The sequence below is a fragment of the Electrophorus electricus genome, chromosome 20 (genome assembly GCF_041902795.1).
Source record: "Electrophorus electricus isolate QZ-2024a chromosome 20, ASM4190279v1, whole genome shotgun sequence".
Classification (NCBI taxonomy): domain Eukaryota; kingdom Metazoa; phylum Chordata; class Actinopteri; order Gymnotiformes; family Gymnotidae; genus Electrophorus; species Electrophorus electricus.
Window position 1 is genome coordinate 7,948,132 of NC_137516.1, and position 21,775 is coordinate 7,969,906.

At 39.9% G+C, this 21,775-nt stretch overlaps 2 protein-coding genes across 3 annotated transcripts in view; one reads left to right on the forward strand and one right to left on the reverse strand.

Moving 5' to 3' along the window:
- Window positions 1-21,775, forward strand: part of cacna2d3a (calcium channel, voltage-dependent, alpha 2/delta subunit 3a) — a 174,071-nt gene that overhangs the window by 129,063 nt on the left and 23,233 nt on the right. The window lies entirely within an intron of this gene.
- lrtm1 (leucine rich repeat transmembrane protein 1) lies at window positions 9,748-18,194 on the reverse strand. The gene is made up of 3 exons (XM_027012398.3): window positions 17,635-18,194; window positions 14,395-14,991; window positions 9,748-11,774 (listed from the first exon to the last, which is right to left on the reverse strand). Exons 1-3 carry the CDS (start codon window positions 17,639-17,641, stop codon window positions 11,281-11,283), a joined length of 1,098 nt encoding a protein of 365 aa, XP_026868199.2. The 5' UTR covers window positions 17,642-18,194; the 3' UTR covers window positions 9,748-11,280.

Consider the following 21,775-nt stretch of genomic DNA (forward strand, 5'->3'; position numbering starts at 1 on the left):
CTTTCATGCTCTCTCTCTGTCTTATCATGCGCTCTCTTTTAAGACCTTGCATTGTACACTACAAGTCAAACGTTTGGACACACCCACTCATTGTTTAGTTTTACAATTTTCTACATTTAAAAAAACAGTAGAGCTATCAAAACTATGAAATAACACATATGAATGACTGAATTTAACCAAAATGGCTGAGAGGCCATTCTTGCCTTGCAGTGTTGATAATATTGGGCTAATATGGTCAAACATTCTGGTACTTGGAATTTAGCTGCCACATTCTGGACTAACCTGTTAGGAACCCATTGTACTGGCTCAATGGTCTGATGCCACAAAAGTATGCAACATAAACAAAACACACTGAGATGCAAAAATTGCAGTAGGATTAACCACTTTTATTACATTTTATTATTATTATTTTATTATTATTATTATTATTATTAATTTTATTAAATATTGGTCACAAAATCACGAGCATAACGTTATGGGTGGGGGTATGCCAACATAGCTAACAAAATGCTTATTCACTGTTTGAAAACTTACTTCACTAAACAAAAAGAAAAACAAAAGAAAAGTGCATATCTTCCTTAACAACAAAACAGCAAAAAAAATTCAAAATAAAGATTCAAAATAAAGAAAATAGACGGAAGTAATCAGAAGAATACACTCCCACTCTGAGGCACCGTAGTGCATAAACAATGATTTTGTGAAACCATCCTCATAGCGCTCTAGGCAGAACCTAATCATAACATCTCAAGGCTTCTTACAAAGCCATCTCTTAAGGCCCTGTGAAAGAACCTGTCACAGAGTTCAGTACAATGTCATAAGGCACTGCTGAAAGAGCCTACTACAAAGAATTCATTACGATCTCATCAGGCCCTACTGAAGAACCTACTACGGAGTATACAGTACAGTCTAATAAGGCCCTATTAAATAGCCAATTACAAAACCTCTGTCTACCGTGAATGCATGCGTAGTTAACCAGTCGCTCATGAGGCCATCAACCAATTAGCTCTCTGTGCTATTCGACTGTTTCTGCTATTGTCACAGTGCCAATGAATTTTTTTTAAAATTGGTATTTAAATAAAAAATAGATTAAAGGAAAAAAGTATGAAAGCAAAGGGTTCCATACCAGAAATCATACCAGAATTTATGCAAGTAGGGACAGAAAAAGTACATGTGGCTTAGATTGCAAGGAGTGACAGCACATTTATTGCACTGGACCTTCAAAGCTGTCACTTACATCAATGGATTCTGTAGAGCACCTTAATCTGTATGAAGCCTTGCACAAGGTCCACAATGTAGCTTACCTATAGCCATGTCCCACCATTGGTCATTAAGACCAGTCCCAAGCATTTCTAATTTTATTAAGGGAGTGTAAAACTAAGGCCATGAGCCATGAATAAATCTTTGAGATAAGATATTTCTAAAAGGGATCCAAAGTCAAGATTGGTTGTCTAGTGGGGGGAGAAGTAGAAAAAGAAGTAGAAAAAGAAGCGCAATGTCCAACTTGAAGATATCGAAATAGATGTGAAGGGGGCAAAGTGAAATCTGTAGCCAAATGAGCAAAACTGCAAAAGATACCATCCATGTAGAGATCACAGAACAATGTGATACCCCTTTCATACCATATATTAAAGGCTACACCAGTCAAGGCAGGAGGAAATAAATGATTATCTAATATAGGCACTGAGGAAGATGGAGCCGTGAACTTAAAATACCGCCTGAATTGAAACCAGATGCGGAGGGTGGAAAGAACCAACGGGTTAGTCGGGAAATTGGAGAGCTTAAGTGGTAGGGAAGAGGCGAGCAATGTGAACCCAGATAAACGAGAACAGGAATGAGTCTCCAGCCTACACCATAGCAACCCTGTGCATCGAAGCCAAAAGAGATCCTTTTGAATATCTGCTGACTAATAATAAAACAAAAAAGGTTATAAAGACCCAGGCCCTCATCAAATGTATATCTCTGTAAAAGTGTTTTACTCACTCTAGGAACCTTTCCATCACTTATAATGAACTTGTCCAAAGTTTAAAACAAACATTTAGGGAGAAATAAGTGGATAGTCTGGACAAAAAACAAACAACAAAAAAAAAAAAAACATGGAAAAAAAAAAACATTAATTTTAAATAGTGTTTATTCTAGCAACAGGTGATATGGCAAGGGATTTCCATCTCTGTATACCCAGTTTATATTTGTCAATTAAAGGTGAAAATTGTTGTCAAAGAGAGAGGGTAAAATATGAGATGCTTGAATCCCTAAGCATTTGAACCAAGTTAAGGCAAACTAGCAGACTGCTTGAGTCACTGGTGAGAGCAGGTGAGGTCACTGAAAAACACTCACTTGTCTGGAAATTCTCTTTTTAAACTGAGATTGAACCAAATCACTTAAGAAGTGATAGGATCGAAGGGATGGAGGTAATTTGGTCAATTGCATACAATAGTAGGTCATCAGCACACAGTGATACATTCAGTTCAATATCAGACTGAGTTATTCAGTGAAAAGATGAGAGATTTCAATGTGATCAAAAAGGGTTCGACAGAGAGAGCTAACAGTAAATGACACATGGGGCATCCCTATCAGCTACCACCTCATAAAGAAAAATAACCAGAATGGATGCTGTTGGTGTACACACTAGTCTTAGGGGAGGTATATTATAATCTTATCCAAAAAATAAAATTTGACTCCAAACACAAAGTTTTGTAAGACCTCAAAAAGATCAAAAGGCTTCTCTGCATTCAGTGAGAAATGACAACAGGAGCAGAGAAAGAATTCTTTCTAAAAATTGTATTTAAAAGGGTACAAACATCGCAAAAAAATGTATTGTCTTAAAGACAGGGACTCATCTTAAACAAATCACAGCCAATTTATTAATACACCTTTTAAAAACTTTAACTGGAAATCCATCCAGACCAGGAGCCTTATTGGTTTGCCTAGTTCTGATAGAGGTACACATCTCCTCTAAACTCAAAGACAAGTTGAGATCATTCATGACCACAGAATCCACAGTAGGGATTGTCAGGTCGTTTAAAAACAGGGACTTCTTTGTACTGTGATGTAGACTTGGCTTGGTAGAGACTAGAGTAAAAGGATTGAAAAGTAGCATTGATAGATAATGGGTCAGAGCACAGCACTTCCCTAGAATCCTTAATTTGAGCAATAATCTGGTATGTAATTTGCCTCTTCAACTGGTGAGCTAAAAGTCTGGAAGGTTTATCCCCATGCTCATAATAGTTGATACACGTAAGCAACAAATGTCAATCTGTATCAGATGTAGTAATGAGAGCAATTTGAGCCTGGAAATCAAGGTGATGTTTTAATAAGGCAGGTGTTGGATTAACCAAATTCAATTTATCCAGATCCACAGTTTCTGTTATTAGGGATTAGATGTATTAGGGCTCGGATCTCTATTAGGCTACACACAATCTATTTAGATGAAAACAGGGAGAAAATGTAATCCATGGTGGTACAGTTACCTAAGAGTTTGTTAGAGTTACGGGATGCCATTTGACAATTGCAATGTAGGAAATCAGGTTTTGGGTCAGGCAATTCCTGGAAAGCATTTAATAAGGTGAATAAGCATTTAATAAGGTGAATTTCACCAGAAAGAAGGTGAATGGTGAATCTTTATTCGTGAGCAGGAAGAAGCTGCATGCATCAGCAGCATCACAAGGAAAGCAAGTTCAGTGACTTCATTGGGAAGCGTGGAGAACAGGAAAATCACCTGACAAGAGCTATGGGCAATGGATGTCAGTTGCATCAAGTTTTTGCTTGGACCAACTTATGATGTCATTCCAACTCCACAAAACATTGTACAGTGGTTAGATGAAGACCCGAAGTGTAAATTGTGCGCGGGACTTGGAACACTGAAACATATCAGCATGTAAGGTTTGTCGCAGGGTCAATAGATGTGGAGACAGAATCAAGTGCTCAGTTAGCATGTTTTTTTGATAGCAAACAGATAGAGGTGAACACATTGCTGAGTGGTACTAATAAAGTGATTAAATTTGTGCAAGAAGGGCAGTGTTGGAGTATGAGCCCAGGCTATAAATATTGATAGATGGGGTGAAGCACGAGATTGGAAATTGCTTGTGAACATAGATAAAACACTACAGGTTCCACGGTGTATTGCAGTAACTATGCTGAGGCCAGACATGGTGTTGTTTCTCCTCTGAAAATAAAGGGATATTTTATTTTATAGAGCTAACAATGCCATTTGAGGAGGCAATGACGCTTTTGAAAAGAAAAACTGACGTACGGTGAGTTGAGAGAACGTGGATGGCAGGCACATATAAAACCAATAAAAAGGTATTAGGGGATTTTTAGCAAAGTCTGTCACTGGGGAGGCCAGGACGGTTCTGTTCTGTTAGAGAATGCTTGCTGAGATAATAGGTAAAATCCATGTGTAACTGGCAGCCCTGAGCATGCATTAACAGTGCCAGTGGGGCTGGGTACACCCTTAGTCACTGGGAAGGCCATCATGGATTTTTCGGATCATGTTTGTTAGTGGCATAGTGGTTAAAGAGGTGTCTTTAAAAGTGAGCTTGGAGTAGGGTGAGGCTGGGATACCACACCTCACTGCTGAGCCTCCTGGGGGTGTTGCAGGCTTAATTCAACAAAACACAGAAGAAGGGAGGTGCCTACCTGAAAACCCCTGAAAATAGCTTGCAATGTTGTGGATGTTGGGATGAAGAGAATAAGCAGGCCCCTTTGTGAAGCTCTAATGGTATAGGATATTATACATATTATTCTGTGTATATGTACAATTAGATGTGTAGGAAATAATTTTGCCGTGAAGGTAAGTTTTGAGAGTAGTAGTAGTAGTAGTGTCTTTCACGTTAAGGGCAATAAAGTCATCAATAGGAGAAATTAAATTGTTAAATGTGTCATCTGACAATAACAGTGAGTTGAGGGTCAGAACAAATAGATGAACTGAAAAAAAAAGTTTACAGACAGGGGCGTGATCTGAAATGATTATTGGATAATAAGGCAAGGCGACTTTAGAAATGAGGGAGAAATCTACCAAAAAATAATCATTGCAGGAATATGTTTGATATTTACATTCATCTGATGCTTGAAACTTGCTTTTATCGAAAGCATCTTACAATTATGACTGAGTACAACTTGAGTAATTGAGGGTTAATGGCCTTGCTCAGCAGCCCAATAGTAGCAACCAGGTAGCAGTGAGGCTTAAACCAACAACCTTCCGAGTACAAGTCAAGTACCTTAACCAATGAGCTACCACTCAACTGCTATTGCTGAACTGCACAAGCAATGATGTGATGTGATGTAAAGATAAAAATAAAATTGCCTAGCAAATGGATTATAAAATCTCCAAGGGTCAATTATTCAATTCTAAGATGCAAACTCATTAAAAACCGAGGTAGTGTATGGGAATCTAACCGATCTAAAACCAGATTAATAGTACAGATCAAATGTCCACCCAATATCAAAAGGTGGGAATTTAACCAGGGGATAGAAGCAAGCAGCTTGTGCATAAAATTTGAATCATAAAAGTTGGGAGCTTAAATGTTCACTGACAATACTGGGGTACTGGACAAAGTAGCATGGACAATCAGATATCTCCCATTCACATCTGCAATAATATTGTCAGGGATTAATTGAATACCTCTTTTAATCAATATAGCTACACCCCTGGACTTGAAATTAAATGTTGAGAGAAATACATCGCCAACCGAAAAAGATTTTAATCTAAAATGGTCACCATTTCTTAGATGCATCTTCGGTAGGAAGGTACTATCAGTTTGCAGATATTTCAAGTAAGTAAATATTCTTTGAATGTTTCACCAGGCTATTCAAACCTCTAACATTCCAGTTCAAAAATCTCATACCCCATTATTCATGTTATATAGTTTAGGATCAACCATTTAATTACATACAATATTAAAAGCAGCCCCAGCAGGATTGGAAGTAGCCCAAGCAGACTGGGGGGAAGAAAGGGAGGGAAAAATTCAACATGCACACCTTCGATGGAATTACCCCAGCACCCCTGTTAGAACTACCCCCAGCACCCCTGTTAGAACTACCCCCAGCACCCCTGTTAGAACTACCCCCAGCACCCCTGTTGGAACTACCCCCAGCACCCCTGTTAGAACTACCCCCAGCACCCCTGTTGGAACTACCCCCAGCACCCCTGTTAGAACTACCCCCAGCACCCCTGTTAGAACTACCCCCAGCACCCCTGTTGGAACTACGCCCAGCACCCCTGTTGGAACTACCCCCAGCACCCCTATTAGAACTACCCCCAGCACCCCTGTTGGAACTACCCCCAGCACCCCTGTTGGAACTACCCCCAGCACCCCTGTTAGAACTACCCCCAGCACCCCTGTTGGAACTACCCCCAGCACCCCTGTTAGAACTACCCCCAGCACCCCTGTTGGAACTACCCCCAGCACCCCTGTTGGAACTACCCCCAGCACCCCTGTTAGAACTACCCCCAGCACCCCTGTTGGAACTACCCCCAGCACCCCTGTTGGAACTACCCCCAGCACCCCTGTTAGAACTACCCCCAGCACCCCTGTTGGAACTACCCCCAGCACCCCTGTTAGAACTACCCCCAGCACCCCTGTTGGAACTACCCCCAGCACCCCTGTTGGAACTACCCCCAGCAGCATCCCGCAAACATGAAGACAACTGCAAAGGCTCAGACATGAGCCAAATCTCCAAGGTCAGCAGCCCCACATGGATAAAACTGCAGAGACTACCAACAGACATGAGCCAGATCTCCAAAGACAGAACCCCCGGTAGCACAGCATGGATACAACAGCAGCTTCTACTGAGTGGAGGCTCACAAAAGCTATAAACATATGTGTACTTACATCAACATTCGTGCTTGAACAGCATGTATGTTGTATATTGCACACTATCCACGCACAGGCATGAATGCCCACACAAACAGCAAATGATGCTGTCAAACCCAAAACGTTCAAGATATAGTACAATAGTACAATAATGCAAGTGATCACTAATGATCTTATGAATGAAAAACCAAAAGGATAACCACCCTAGGCAAAGTGAAATGATGAAAAGATAAGAAGTCCTCAGAGTAGGGAGGCTATTGTGATACACAGCTGACAGACAAACAACAACAAAAAAGAATAAATAAATACAATTAAATAAAAAAAAATACACCTCTCTGGGTACAATAAAGCTCACCAAGAGAGAAAAGTAAGGGCTGGGAAATAAAGTTAAAAAAAGTCTGTCGCATGTAAAAGCAGAGAGACAATACCCAGGTAACAAAATCACTTGGTTAATGAAACACTGAGAGTCATCGAGAAAAGTTAAGACGTGTTGTCTACTGTTATGAGTTATACGAAGTCATAGGAAATGCCATGGCAAAACCCCTCCATGGTGCGAAGGTGAGTGCAGACATCTTTCAAGGTCGCACGAGCTTGTGAAATTGGGGAAAGCAGAGAGCCCCATGTCTGAGACAATAAAACAATCATTCGATGTCTGGCTCTAAGAATATCAACACAGTCCCCATAGTAGTGGAGTCTTGTGATGATAGGGTGTGGTGGGTCACCAGGTTTTGTTCTAGGAGCAAGAGAGTGATGTGTGCTTATCCAATGTAAATGCCTCCTGTAGGAGTTTAGACACACTAGAGTCAGTAAGCGTAAACAATTCTCCCTCCGGGACTCCCACAATACGAATGTTTTGGTGGTGAGATCTGGACTCCAAATCATTGCACTTGGCATCTAGCTTGTTAAACTCTTTAGATAGAGATTTGAGTTTAGTCTGCAGCGTACGCGTGGACAGAGAACCCTCTATGTCTGTAATGGTGGACTTCAGATTAGTGAAGTCAGACCTTAAAACTCCCAAGCTCTGAGTGATTTCAGTTTTTCTCCCATGGAGCTCTGTGTTAATGTTGGAATAACGTTCGTCCATTACTGCACAAAGCTCTCCTGAACAAACTTGGCCCTCGGCACCCAAGTGTCAAGAGTCGAATCCAGAGCAGTGTTTACCCCTGCTAGGGAGGTAGCATCACTAGCAGGAGAGGATTCAGGTCGTACAGCTGTAACGATTCCAGCAGGAACAGTCAAGAGGCAGAATCCAAACGCAGGAGGTGGTTTATTAAGCGAGAGTAAGAAAACACGGAGAGCAAAATAAACAGAGGCCAGGGGAAAACACTGAGGTAAAAAAACACACTAACTGAGCAAACCAAAAGGCAAGGGCGGGGACAGTATAGCGGGTATAAATGAGACACAACAGACAGACCTGACCATGACACGGACTGGAACTGAGGAATAGAAGTGCGGAGAAAACAAAACCAAGGAGCGGAATAGGGAAGTACACGACAGGGAAACGGTGAAGCCAGGAGGGTGGCTATTCGTGGCAACAGCAGGTCGAATGAGATTGTCCCGGGCTTTTATTCACCTTTGGAGGCATTTTAATGGCTCAAAACCAGTGCAACAATGTTGAGTTTATAAATATAGCAAATGATAGATGATTAAATCCAAATAAAAGTGCATGAAATACTCCAAGAAAACTGAACAAGACTACTCTATGCCACATCACACCAGAGGTCTGTCTAATCTTCCACTCTCAGAAGTCCTTTGAATCATTCAAGTCAAGATTCCATCTACAGAAACTGCCCTGGTTATTAGTGGCATTCTCATACATTTCAAAATCCTCCTTCTCATATTCAAAGCTCTCCACAATCTCGCACCTCCTTATATGTGCGATGATCTTTTTCACAACATAGCCAGGCTCCTCGCTGTTCCTACCTTCACAGCTTCGGTGATCTGGCATTTTCCAGATTTGTTCCTCTGGAAGTCTCTGCCCTCACATGTCTTGTGATTTACTTCTCTCTCTATATTCAAATACAACCTCAACACACCTTTTTCCTCTTGCCTATGACCTCCCTGACTGATTTTTCCATATTTTATTTAATGTTGTCTACTCCTGTATTATTGTATTGTGTAAAATCCCCAGGTCTTTCTAATGGTTTTTTATATGATAGATTCTCTACTGCATATTGTAACTTATGCTTCTTAACTGTTGCATGCTGTTGCATTACATTTTTTTTTGCATTAGGTTAAGGAGTAGGAATGTTTTAATTAGACACTTATGACCAGTTTATGTGCTTTCATATGTGTCTGACTATGTGCAGCTAACTGCTGGTGTCACACTTAAGCTTCATTGTCACATTAGTAATGTGGCTCTGATGAGCTGTGTGTGTATTACAGCATTGCATTAAATGTATTAAAAGTGTTATTTATTTTGTAATATTTGGAACTGGTTTCAATTTCATTCTGGGAAAGATTTAACAAGTTTTGAAACAAAAGCTTTGAAAGTGAAGTGACCTAAGATGTGTGTTAGGAGAGAAGAGGAAGCATGGAGAAAGAACCATACAGCATAAAGAGATGAAAGTTGCCTACATTCATACAAGGTGATCTCATTCATACAAGACAAGCTCAGATGGAGCCTCCAGGGGTTTTTATGAGCATAAACACACAAAGGTGCACACACGCACACGCACACACACACACACACACAGACACACAGACACACACACACACACACACATACCCACACACACATACCCACACACACACACACACACACACACACACACACCCACACACACACACAAAGACACAGACTCACACAAGTGCTAACTGTCAGGGCTTAGCAAAAAGGCAATTGGAATACACATTGCTGATGCACAAGGAAAACGTTCTTGCTATAGAATGTTCACACACATACATGTACCCAAATAAATAGACCATGAAAGCCTTTTCTCAGCAAATGAATTTGTTGAGATTTATTCCTAAACATATATTTGTTCTCTAATATACCTACATATATACATACATACGTATACATTTTCAATGTATACTCCATATCAGCATATCTGTTAACATGAACAAAAATGTATTTACAAACATATGCTTTCACACAAATCTTATAGCTATCCCTAATTGAATCTCTCATTAAAAGTAGATTTTTGCATAGATTTTTTTTTCTGAGTGAACTTATAAAATATATTCCACCATTCATTTGGAGGTGTCTGTCTCTCTCTCTCTGATTTGATGATTTTGTGTCGTCCAGTCAGAGGATGGGTTTCATGACTGCCCAGTGAGTTGTCTCCTTACAAGCATTTGCTAGCACTAACACAACCCGACAACCTGATAACATCACACTCCCATGGTAGCTGGGGTGGGTGAGGATGTGTCTGGCAGTAGATCTCTGATTTGAGCAGTCTTGGTTGCAGGCTGTTTTCATGTTGTTATTGTAAGCACCATGTGATGTACATATTTGTGTGTGTGTGTGTATGTATGTGTGTGTGTGTATGTGTGTGTACATGTGTGTATACGTGCTGGTTAGAAGCCCACTGTTTTCTTATATAAGATGTTAAATTCAGACATCCTTGTCCATGTCCTTCACACCTCCTTTTGCAGTCTCTATGTGTGTGAAGGTGGGAGGTAGCTTCAAATACTCAAATCCACAATCCAACTCTTCACAAGACCTGCATATGAATCGTGATATCCATGGTTTTCTAAGTGCATATGTAAATTTTCTTTATGCATATTTAGGCACAAAATATGCTAATACCCAGATTATAATTTTACTGAAATGAACTTGAAAAATAATTCTGGGCTTTGTCACCCCTCCCCCCCTTCCCTGCACATACATGCAGAAACACCAAACAAGAACATCTAGCAGTTGCCTGCTCGACCAGTCAAACCCTGATAGGCACATGTTCAAATTGTCCAACCAGAAACTGAAATCCACAACATTAATCAGTATGTATTGCTGTAAATGTGCTTTCACTGGACTCAGAAATTATCAGTATCTGAGTCATTAGGTATACAATTTGAAGTTACTGAAATGTATATATGTATGGTGTCTTTGGCCTACCATATCTACAGAAATCATGTTAGAAAAATACTCTGTATTGTAGAAGTTGTCTCTTCTCATTTTTGGAAGTCCTGTCCAAATTCCCTTTTATAAATGATATATTGAAATAAAGGACAGAGAAGAGTGTGTGCTGTTGCTCATCCATTAGAGAAGCCAGAGCCTTGGCAAGAGTTCCGTCCAGAACCTTCTGTTTTGTAGCTTTGTGTGGTCTTTATGTGTGTAGTGTAAGTAAATATAATGTATGTCTGCCCATGTGGCATGTGTGTCTGTGTGGATGTGCATGAATGTGTGTCTGTGTGCGGTTGGGTGCATTTCTAAAAACATTTGTTTTGTGAGTGCCCGTTTTTCACGATATGTATGGTGCTTATGAGATTTATGGGTATTAGTGCATCTCTCCCATGCTCCAGCTCATGCTATGGCATTCTCCAGTGGTTCCTTGTCTTCCTCCCTGCCCAGGGCCCCCGCCTCTACTTCTTCACCCGCCTGCTTTTGCTGCTTCTTTAACTGGCGATGGTACTTGGCCATGACGGCAGCGTAGGTGCAGCCGTAGATGGCAGCAGCCAGCATCATAAGGATCACGATGCCGCACACCACGCCGGTGATCACCACCGTGGCGATGGCGTGCCGCAGGCTCACCGCCCGCGGCTTCTGCTTGGCCTCGCAGTCCTGCATGGGCATGCCTGCCGACAGCCCAAGCTCGGGCCCGGTAGGTGCCTTCGGGCTGGGCCAGGGCTGGGGGCCATGGAGAGGGTGGCGCTGACCATCCAGGTGGTGGATGTTGGCGAACAGGTAGCTGTAGCTGGTGGTCATGCAGGCGTGGAAGAGCTCGTAGGGCACGTGGCGGAGGTCGCGCTCCTGCATGGCGTCAGGCCAGGTGCATGCCACGGCATCCACCACACCACCTGAGGTGGGGGAGAAAGGATAGAGAGAGGACAGGGCAGATTAGCGATGGGTGTAGTAAAGGGTTTATGAAGATTGAGAGTTTCAGTAAGGGTGGAGTTGTGGGAGAGTGCATGAAATAGAAAGAATGAAGTTAGGAAGTGGGATGGAAAAAATAGAGTAAAGTGATTTTAAGGGAAATTTGCCTCATTATTGTTAATGTTAAGCAGAGGGTTAAAAGAGGGAGTTAAACATAATTTGAATTATAATTATGCAGGCCATACAAACATATTCAGTACCATTATGGAATTAGGCAGTGGCACATAAGTGTAAACACATTTACATATATGTGTAAAATAATTGATTCATAAGCTTTTCCTTTAGTACTGATAGAACTACATATATACCCACTGACTGAGAGATGGATGCTCTGAGAGCCCACTTACTAGTTCTTTCTTTCTTTTTTGGATGGGAGAGCGATATAAATGCACACATAGATGTCAACTTCAATAGTTTTACTTTTCTTAGAAACAAATTTAAGTTGGTGTGATTGTTACACAGATCTTCTGAATGTCATTTAAACTGACAATAGAGAGAATACCTAAGAGGATCCAAATCAATTGTCTTCTAAACCTCTTAATCCAGTTTAGGGTTGTGGGTGGCCAGAGCATATCCCAGCAATACAGGGCCCAAGGTAGAAACCAGAGCCTATCCATTGCAGAGCCTGCCTTTCTTACAATGTCTCACATTAAGTGTACATAGTCTGAATAATATATATTATGTCATTAAGAATATTTTAGCAGAACAAAACAGGCAAATTGCAAATATGGCCATTACGATATTCTGGAGAGCAGTATAGCATCAGTATACTAAGAATGTGCACCTAGTTTGAAACCCCTTAACACAGCTGAAGGCTACCCCCTAAAATTAAATAAGGATATAGAGATGTTAGCAGTATGACAGAAAGATTAGATCAGTGCAGTCACCTGCCTACTGGTGTTATAATTGGTGTTAAGACTGAATTTTTTAAATTTCAGAGGGTGCCAGTTCATTTCAGTGAACAGTGCAGATAGCCAGTTAGTTAACCCTGGTGTGTGTGCGTGCGTGTGTGTGTGTGTGTGTGTGTGTGTGTGTGTGTGTGTGTGTGTCTGTATCTTTGTATTTGGCCAGAATGCAGACAGCTGTTTTATAGCTTTCTCATTACTCAAAGGACAATAATTTTCATGCTCAACCTTATTTCTGTCCATATGATTAAAGAGCACATTTAGCTGCTTTAATCCACATGGCTTCTCAAGTTTCTGCATTATGGTATTATGTCACCCCCTCACCATTCTCATGTGTCTAACAAGTAGCAGTTTCATATACTGTTTCATGATTGACCTCTAACCAGTGGTCCACTCTTTCTTTTTTTGGCATAGAGTTTGAGACAACAAGATACAGTGCCACAGTAACTATAGGTTATAGCAAGTTTCACTAGTCTGTAAGAGACTTTAATGTTCATTTCAGTTTTCTTAAAACTAAATAAAAATAACTAAAAACTTTCCTAGAGCCTATTTTTGTTCAGGCTTCATTCAGGAATAGGGGTGTCTAATATGATATACTGCCATAATTCAATAACTTACAATGCTATTTTCTGAGCATATTGTAGGTATTATAAATATTTCTAGAATACTGACCAACTACATTTAATAAAAAAGAGAGATTTACTACAATATGAGGCTTTAAACAACAGCTGGGCTATACTATCAGATTAAATTTCCATATTAATATATGTACACGGAAAGAAAGTAACTGCCCATAAGGCAGACATAATCAGAACAAAAACATCTGCAAAATATTAGTCTGTAAATATAACAAACATTTATAACAAATATCAAAACAAGTGATTCTTTGGGCTAATACCTGCAACACCATCACACACAAACACAAAACACCTGAAAGACAGGACAAACAGGAGGATGCATAAGGAATGCATAGGGATCTAATGTCCCTAGATCTTTTTTTCAGGCTGGTATAAGAAGGGACCCAAGTCTGTATTTTTCTGTTATTGTGGTATTATTTTATTTTCTTGTTTTGTGCATACTTAATTAATTTGGCTGACTCTTCTCTATTTATTATATGATTAATTCAGTGTTTGTTTCCGGTATCTGTAGATATTCAGGTATACAGTTTTACTGTCATAGTGAATAGCTTTCCTTGCAGAAGCATGGACAGGTCATGCGGTCCCATTGGGCCCTAGTACAGGTTGCCTTGGTATAACCTTATTGCCTTATATTACAAAGAAAGATGCATGGCAGTAAAAGAACCACAAGGAATGTACAGTAGTTCTATATAATATTCAGATACTCTGTAGAAGAACATTCCACTTATGCTTATCTCTTTGCACTTATCCCTTTCCAATGCAAATTAAAGTTACCTGATATTTGGTAACCTGTTTAATGTCACATTCTTCATACATTTGGCTTAATCAGGTTGTTACCTTTGTATTGCTGATTGCAACATTACTGATCAGCACAGAAAGGTATGCCATTGAAAGGGCTGCACAGTAATGACATTTTCAGGCAGAATATGGCACATATCCATACCTTAGCCTTATAGTACTAAAACTGGGTTTCCAATATTCAAACTGGGTCTGTTCCCTACCTTTAAAAGCGAATGTCTCCAGCCATAGCTTGAGTCCTATCATCTGACAGTCACACTTCCAGGGGTTCCCCCTCAAGTGCAGCACCTCAAGGGTCTCCAGGGCTTCCAGATGAGTGCGGTCCAACTTGGTCAGGCGGTTATAGTGCAGCGACAGGTGAGTTAGATGGTGGAAGCTATCTGCTAGTGCTCCAGGGAGCCCAGCTATGTTGTTATAAGAGAGGTCCAACTGAGTTAAGTTCAGTGCTGAACCTAAAAGACGGCGGTTCAACTCCCGGATTGAGTTGTTGGCCAGGATGAGGCTTCTCAAGCCCCTAAGTTCCAGGAGGGCCCTGGGCGAGATCATGGTGATGGAGTTGTTGGCCAAGTTTAGAACTTGGAGCTGTGGCATTTCCCGGAAAGCCGTGGAGCTGATGCCTCGTATATGGTTATTCTGAAGGTATAGCTCCAGTGTTTCAGGATGTAGCTCGTTAGGAATGTCGTACAAGCCCTGCCCTTGACAGTCCACCACCTTGGCTTGTCTATCACATGAGCACTCCTTAGGACAAGGGAAGGCTGCAGGGACCAGTATCAGTGTGGACAATGCAAAAAGCACACCTCCTGAGGAAAGCACAATAGACATGCAGTTACCAGTTCTTTCATGCTGAGCCAATGATTTTCTTATAACATCATAAATTATCACCCACACTCACTGTAGAAACCATCTACCTCACATCCACAATTATAGCATGTTGGTAAACTTAAATCTCTCTAATAATATAAAGCATTATGATAATTTGGTTTTGACAGCAGACAAATGACCTTTGTCTTACAACCTTTAAGCAATATTGTTTGCAAGGATTTGTTTGCAAGAAAAGACTAAACCTAATTTTCATCAATGTCTTGTGCATACGGTGCTGGCTCTTTTACAATGTTCTTTGGTGATGGCTTCCTACATGTTGCAATTGCACTGAGGAGCTACAAATGCTCAGACACATCAGAAATACTCAAGACCATCAGCAAACACAGACAGAGGGTAGAAAGATTTGACAGTGAGATGATATGTCCACTGTGATGGATTGGTGACCTGTACAAGGTTGATAGTCTGCTGCCCTGTACTGCCAGCATAGGCTCTGACCCCCCCCCCCCCCCAACCCTGAATTGAATTGCAGTTTAGAAGATGAATGGATGAATAAATTATTTATGACAATAAATATGTGTAAGGTATGTATATGACCTACATTCAGCACTACTTCCATCTTCATTAACCTTCCATCTTCATTAATGAAGTCAAGAGAATTATGAGGTTCAAATAATATTAAAACAATAACAATAATTTAATAACAATGACTCTAATAGGGAGTCCGTGTCAGTTCAATAAGTGGAGGGTAATATGTTCTGACTGTTTTCCTGCTAAGGACATGGGCTAACCTATTTTGAACAAACTGAAGATTACTTAACACCTGAGACAACTGGCCTAGTAATCATCGACTCCTTACATTAGCATAATGAAGAAATAAAAGCATGAGCTAATTTCTCACTGTGAGTTTTGCTTCCCATATGTTTTATTTAGAAAGGAAGCTTAAATTAAGTAATGCTATTTTAGATACTTTTATGGGGATCAAATGATACAAAAAAAATTGAAAACAAAACAACTGATTTGCTGAATCTGGTTTTACTGCTAAGTATAATGGTGGATTCTAAGTAAAAATTAAAGAAAACAGTTTGCAAATTTCATGTCCAAAACTAACATGTAACAGAAGGACAGTAAGATACCAATAACAGAACCTTGTAGGATGCCACTTCTTTTTTTCTGGGAAATTTATGCTAGCAAATGTAATGTAAACTAGTCAAGAACTCAGTCATCTAAACCAAAAACTTTAGCCTGTCTGATGACATGTCCTGACTGATGCTGTATAAAAGTATTAAAAGATAAACGTATTTACCACCTTAAACCATAAACACTATAGCCATTACTTTCAGTGTTTCTTAGCATATTAGAAATATGTAAAATATAATTTAAACATAATTCATCTGTATATTTTTGATGTGTCTAGTCATTTCATTACATTATGGAATTATGGTTTTCTGTCAGATAAACAAGGAGGTTCTACACTGGTATGGAATGTAATAGAGCATGAATTTCAGCTACATGTACTGTGTATATGCTTCTGTATTAAGAAGACTGTAAGCACATCCACTTGATGGTATGAAACTGGTGTGCAGGTAAAAATACTCCCTGTAATAAAGGGTCATACCCTACAGCTCAGACTGAATCAGAGCTCGAACATTGCCTGTCTGGTAGCCAAACGTGAATGCTAATAAGTATTAGGAAGAGTTATTCTTTCTTATTCTATTTCTTTGGGTCAGATACACCTGATAACACAGCATATTGGGTGATTAGTGCCCCCTTTCCCCCAAAGAGTTCAAAAGCAGTACAAAGACATATTAAAAATAATAGTAGCTAATATATGGTTAATGGCTTTTATAGGTGGTACTAAAGGTTCATATCTCTGTTCAGTACCTTTACTTGTAGTGTAATCTTTTTTTAATAGTTGTATAGTATACAGTGCAGTACATACACACTTTTCCTGGGTACAAATTAAATTAACTACACATTTTTTTAATCTAAATGGAAATGTTGTTGGCCATATACTGTTCCATATTTCACAATTTGTAAAGAGAAGGTTGATATATGCCCCAAATCACAGCTGCTTAGTCTTTATTTTGAAATCCCCACAGCAGAATTTCAAATATGTTTTCATTCAGATAATCAAGCAGGTCATATTTTAGATCAAAAGGCGTTATGTAGAACATAAATTACAGATAGTCATGCTTGACACATTTATTTTTAGCAGTGCCTTACCATCCCTGTGTTCTGCATGCACTGCTGCAACTGTACCACACTAAGGATCAACGCTTATATTCAGTATGTCGCAATATTTTTTTGCATGATAGCAAATACCAGGAGTTTCATTGACTAATGATTATTGTGCAATGGTAGAACTGAATACACTTCCATCAAAGTTACAAAATACAATTTTTATACCAACATATTTCAGTCCAAAACATGCAGACACCTCCACCACAGTACAAATCTGATTTGTTTCTCAAATTTGATATAATAAACTGGTAAAATGATTGATAATGTGGTACTGTAGGGATCATTGCCTTATGGCTGTTTGAGCTCCTGCTGCACTTCTTATAGCAAAGGTCCTGACACACTGTCTAAAGCAAAAGTCTGAGAGTGCTCGGAGACCTTACCATTCATGGCTGCGAGACCACTCCTCCACTCAGCCTGTCCAGAGGTAGTCCAGTTGCGTCAGAGAGCTTGTGTTTATGTTCAGAATCTTCAGGTCTTCTGTGTCTCCATGCCAGACTTTCCCATCTCACCAGTCAAGAGAGAGAGAGAGAGAGAGAGAGCGAGAGAGAGAGAGAGAGCGAGAGAGAGAGAGAGAGAGAGAGAGAGAGAGAGAGAGAGAGAGAGAGAGAGAGAGAAAACGAACGAATGAACACATGAGAGAGCGAGAGCGCAAGCAACTGAACTGTGTGGACCCCAACAACCCCTCCCCCTTGACTGCTTTTAAAAATTGTGTTATCTAACCAGCTAATATTTTGTTTATGTAGTTGTTACATTATATACATTGCATGTCAATCTAGGTATCCATCTATCAGTTGTTCCTGATGGATTATTCTTAACATTTCACTATAGTGTCTAATAGCCTTCTATTGTTTTCCGCTTCTCGGAACATCTCTCTCTCTCTCTCTCTCTGTTTCTCTCTCTATCTTTACTAATACTACTACTACACGATACATAGAGAGTGACACTAACTGTGTACATTGAACAGCTGTGCTCATAAAGTACAGTACCTATGTAAAGTAGGCATGATTAACCATGGAATGTGAGGAGAACCAGGGTGGGGGCAGGAGGTGGGGGCATGGAGGCTTTTCCATGAGAGGCTCAGCAGTCACATGGAAAGGCTGTATCCTTGCCCTCAGCCCCAACACTGTATTACTGTTTTTCTGGGACACTTCCACAGGTTTTTGTATTACCTTGGGTAAACAATACAATGCTAACATGCAAACATATCCCATACCTCCATATCAAAAAAGAAATTGGTTGGTAATTTTTTTCATATAATAGCTGAAACAAACAACTACATGCAACAACAAAGCAGTTTTCTGGGACCAGTGTACACACACCACCAAATATTTACATTTCATGTATTAATAGGACATTAGTTCACCTCTCGCACTCTTGTATCCTCCTCCAACACACCCCCCAACAGCAAAACACACACAAGCACAAACACACACACACTATACACAATTATTTTTATCCACTGCCTTCCCACTCATACGGCAAAACCTTCATTCTCACTCCCAGTAATTCTGTGCAACTACAGATCACACATACACACACACACACACACACACACACACAGACAGACAGACAGACAGACAGACAGACAGACAGTCACAGTCACATGCATCTTGAGCTGTGATCTAGATATTTCTGATCAGTGAGCTGCGATCCATGTTTTTCCGACATACACTATAGTTCTTAATAGCTGTTGCCCTCCTGTGACACATGCTGACAGCAGGCAGAAAACGCCTCCAGGATCTCTCCCTCTCTCCTTCCTCTCTCTCTCTCTCTCTCTCTCTCTCTCTCACACACACACACACACACACGCACACAGGCTCACACATCTGCAACTCAGACGACCTAAAGCACATAAGCAAAGCTACTTCACCAGTGCTCAGATACACACGTACACATGCTTAGAAACACACACCAACAAGAAAACATCTATGCGCGCACATCCTCTTCTAGCCTGACACAGTGCTAGATCAGTAATATGCGGAAACATACACGTACACAAACATACTTTCTCACAGAGATTCTTCATCAGGCTGTCTGTAGAGAAAGTAACTGAGTGAAGGGATGCAGATAAATATGAGCATATCACTGCATAAATGCCCTCCGATGTCAAAGCTCTGAATCTCATAATAGATATCAGAGGAAAAGACATGATTCACATTAGCACATATTAGAATAGCCCAGTTCCTAAAATACAGGCTAATATGACTAATCCAGTCATGCCCTCAAAGATCACCATCACTCAGTGTGCTCTGGTTAGAATTTACATTAAGTCTTCTGTGCTTTTAACTTATATATCAGAGCACAGCAGCTGATAGTTTGTGCCATTCTAATAATGCTAGAATTTTATATAACCAGGATGAAATTAGATAATTAGGACTAGTGGGTGATTTGCACACCTTGTACAGTGTAATCAAGCTAGTCTGGCAAGCTGTTAAAGGGGCCCACATGGAATATCTGGAATATGGCATGCAGGTATTCACATACCCATACTTCTTAAATAACTTTAAAGAATTTTACGCTGTGTCTCATTCTCCACAATTGAATTTCCCTATCATGTTCTATCTGTCCATGAGCAGGTGTTCAATATTTGTTGTATAAAAACCTTACACAAATATGCAGAGTGACTAACAAAACAAAGACACTGTGATTTGCATACATAGAACTGATTCATAACCAAACGAAGCTTTAAAAAGCTTCAGTGCAAGTGTAACATTTAAGCTGGCTAAATAACTATCAGCAACCAAGACTACAACAATGAAGTACAAAACATGAAGAGGTGGGCTTTTCGAATCACTTCTAAGATAAACATTTTCTTTTTTGGGAAGCAATGGGGGCTTGGCTAGTGTTTGCAATCGGATAGGGCGTGTGTAGCCTTTGGCCTGCTAGTCAAAGTAGAGTCAAATGTCAGGATGCTGGGACACTGGAGTGCATTTGTATGTGTTGGCAGGCCTTCTTCTTCCACTGTGGTGAAATACTTGCAACAGGATCAGTAGCCTCAGGGCTGATTGCTCTCTCTGTGTATGGCCGTCTGGTTTAAGTCATCTACCTTCCTAGCTGGTCTACCTTTCATCCTCTGTATTGGCAGGGCTGGTTGGATGGCCCTATAGCTGGACAGGAGTCCTAAGCAGGTGTAGCTACTGAAGAGGCTTCTTTAGAAAGGGATAGGGTGTGCTTGACCCGTACTTCTGCTCAGCTGCATATAATTGGACTGCACGTGTTTGGGCAACCAAAAAATAGTTCATGATGATATATGAGGCTTTATGGATCTCAGGCCACTAGACAATATCTCTTGCTTGTGCACCGAATAATTACTAAATCTATTGAATCTAAGGACAAATACAATCTACTGAATGTAATAAAGTATGGAAAATTATGCAAACACAATGAAGAATGTTATTATTTATATACCCAAACTGCATTTTCCTGTGCTGCCTTCAAAGCTAGCTTGTCCAACCCATTATTTTACACACAGTTGCTTGAGACATGGCAAACACACACACACACGCACACACACACACACACACACACACACACACACACACACACACACACACACACACACACACACACACAAAAAAACGAACAAACACAAACACAAACACAAACAAATAAATAGGGCAGTTTTGTATTTTCTTTAATTTACTTTAGTTAAATACTGCTATGTCTCCTTACCATATTCCTGACTTAATTAAAAAAAAAGAATTTATTTTTTATTTTTTGCTCTTTAAGTGGCTTTTAGTTTTAAAAAAATCTTCTATTTGGGGACCAACCAAATGCCTTTTTTCATGCATTTTAGGTTTTCATGCCTATCATAGAGACATTTGGATCCCATAAAAACCTAAATACATGCTTGCACGCACAAACATAAGCACAAATGCACACACACACACACACACACACACACATATACACATGCACACAAAAAAAACAAATATACATCCTTATATTCATTCAGCCTCCATTTCATTTAAGTCATTGTAGTTATCCTCTGCAGATGATTATTACTTATTGCTAGTCCCACAGACTGAAGGTATATAATCTTTTATCTTGGTCATAGTGCATTGAATTAGTAAAAAAAAAAAAAAAAGTTTAATGTCTTAGCTACATTTTGTTATATTTTTAAATATTGTTCAAGGTTGTGATTTGACTTGACTTTCTGCGCAGTGAGTGTTCATGTGTTAAAATAGATAGGAAGTCATAATAGATAATAATGTGCTTGGATCCATGTAGTAACTGGCAGCAAGAGATCATAAATTCTCTGCAACCATTTACTCACAGTCAGCCACGGACATTTATACCAAAACTGGTTGCTGTCACACTACATAAAGAATGCGTGTAATCTTATATGTTCTCTGGATCTGTTACGTCTCCATGCTCATTTGCATACTGTGAACAGTAATACATTTCTATCCATTGTTTTCCACTGCTGTTGACCATATGAACAGCAAAACAGGCAACTAAAGATAGCATGTTCAGAACTGCAATGACATCATCGAGTCATCACAGCTTTTACATTCAAAT

What these genes read in the sequence shown, in the direction of transcription:
- lrtm1 (XM_027012398.3), bottom strand. An exon ending in GGAGACATTCGCTTTTAAAG is followed by an intron (nt 11,775 to 14,394) that starts GTAGGGAACAGA and finishes CCCCCACCTCAG; the next exon opens with GTGGTGTGGTGGATGCCGTG.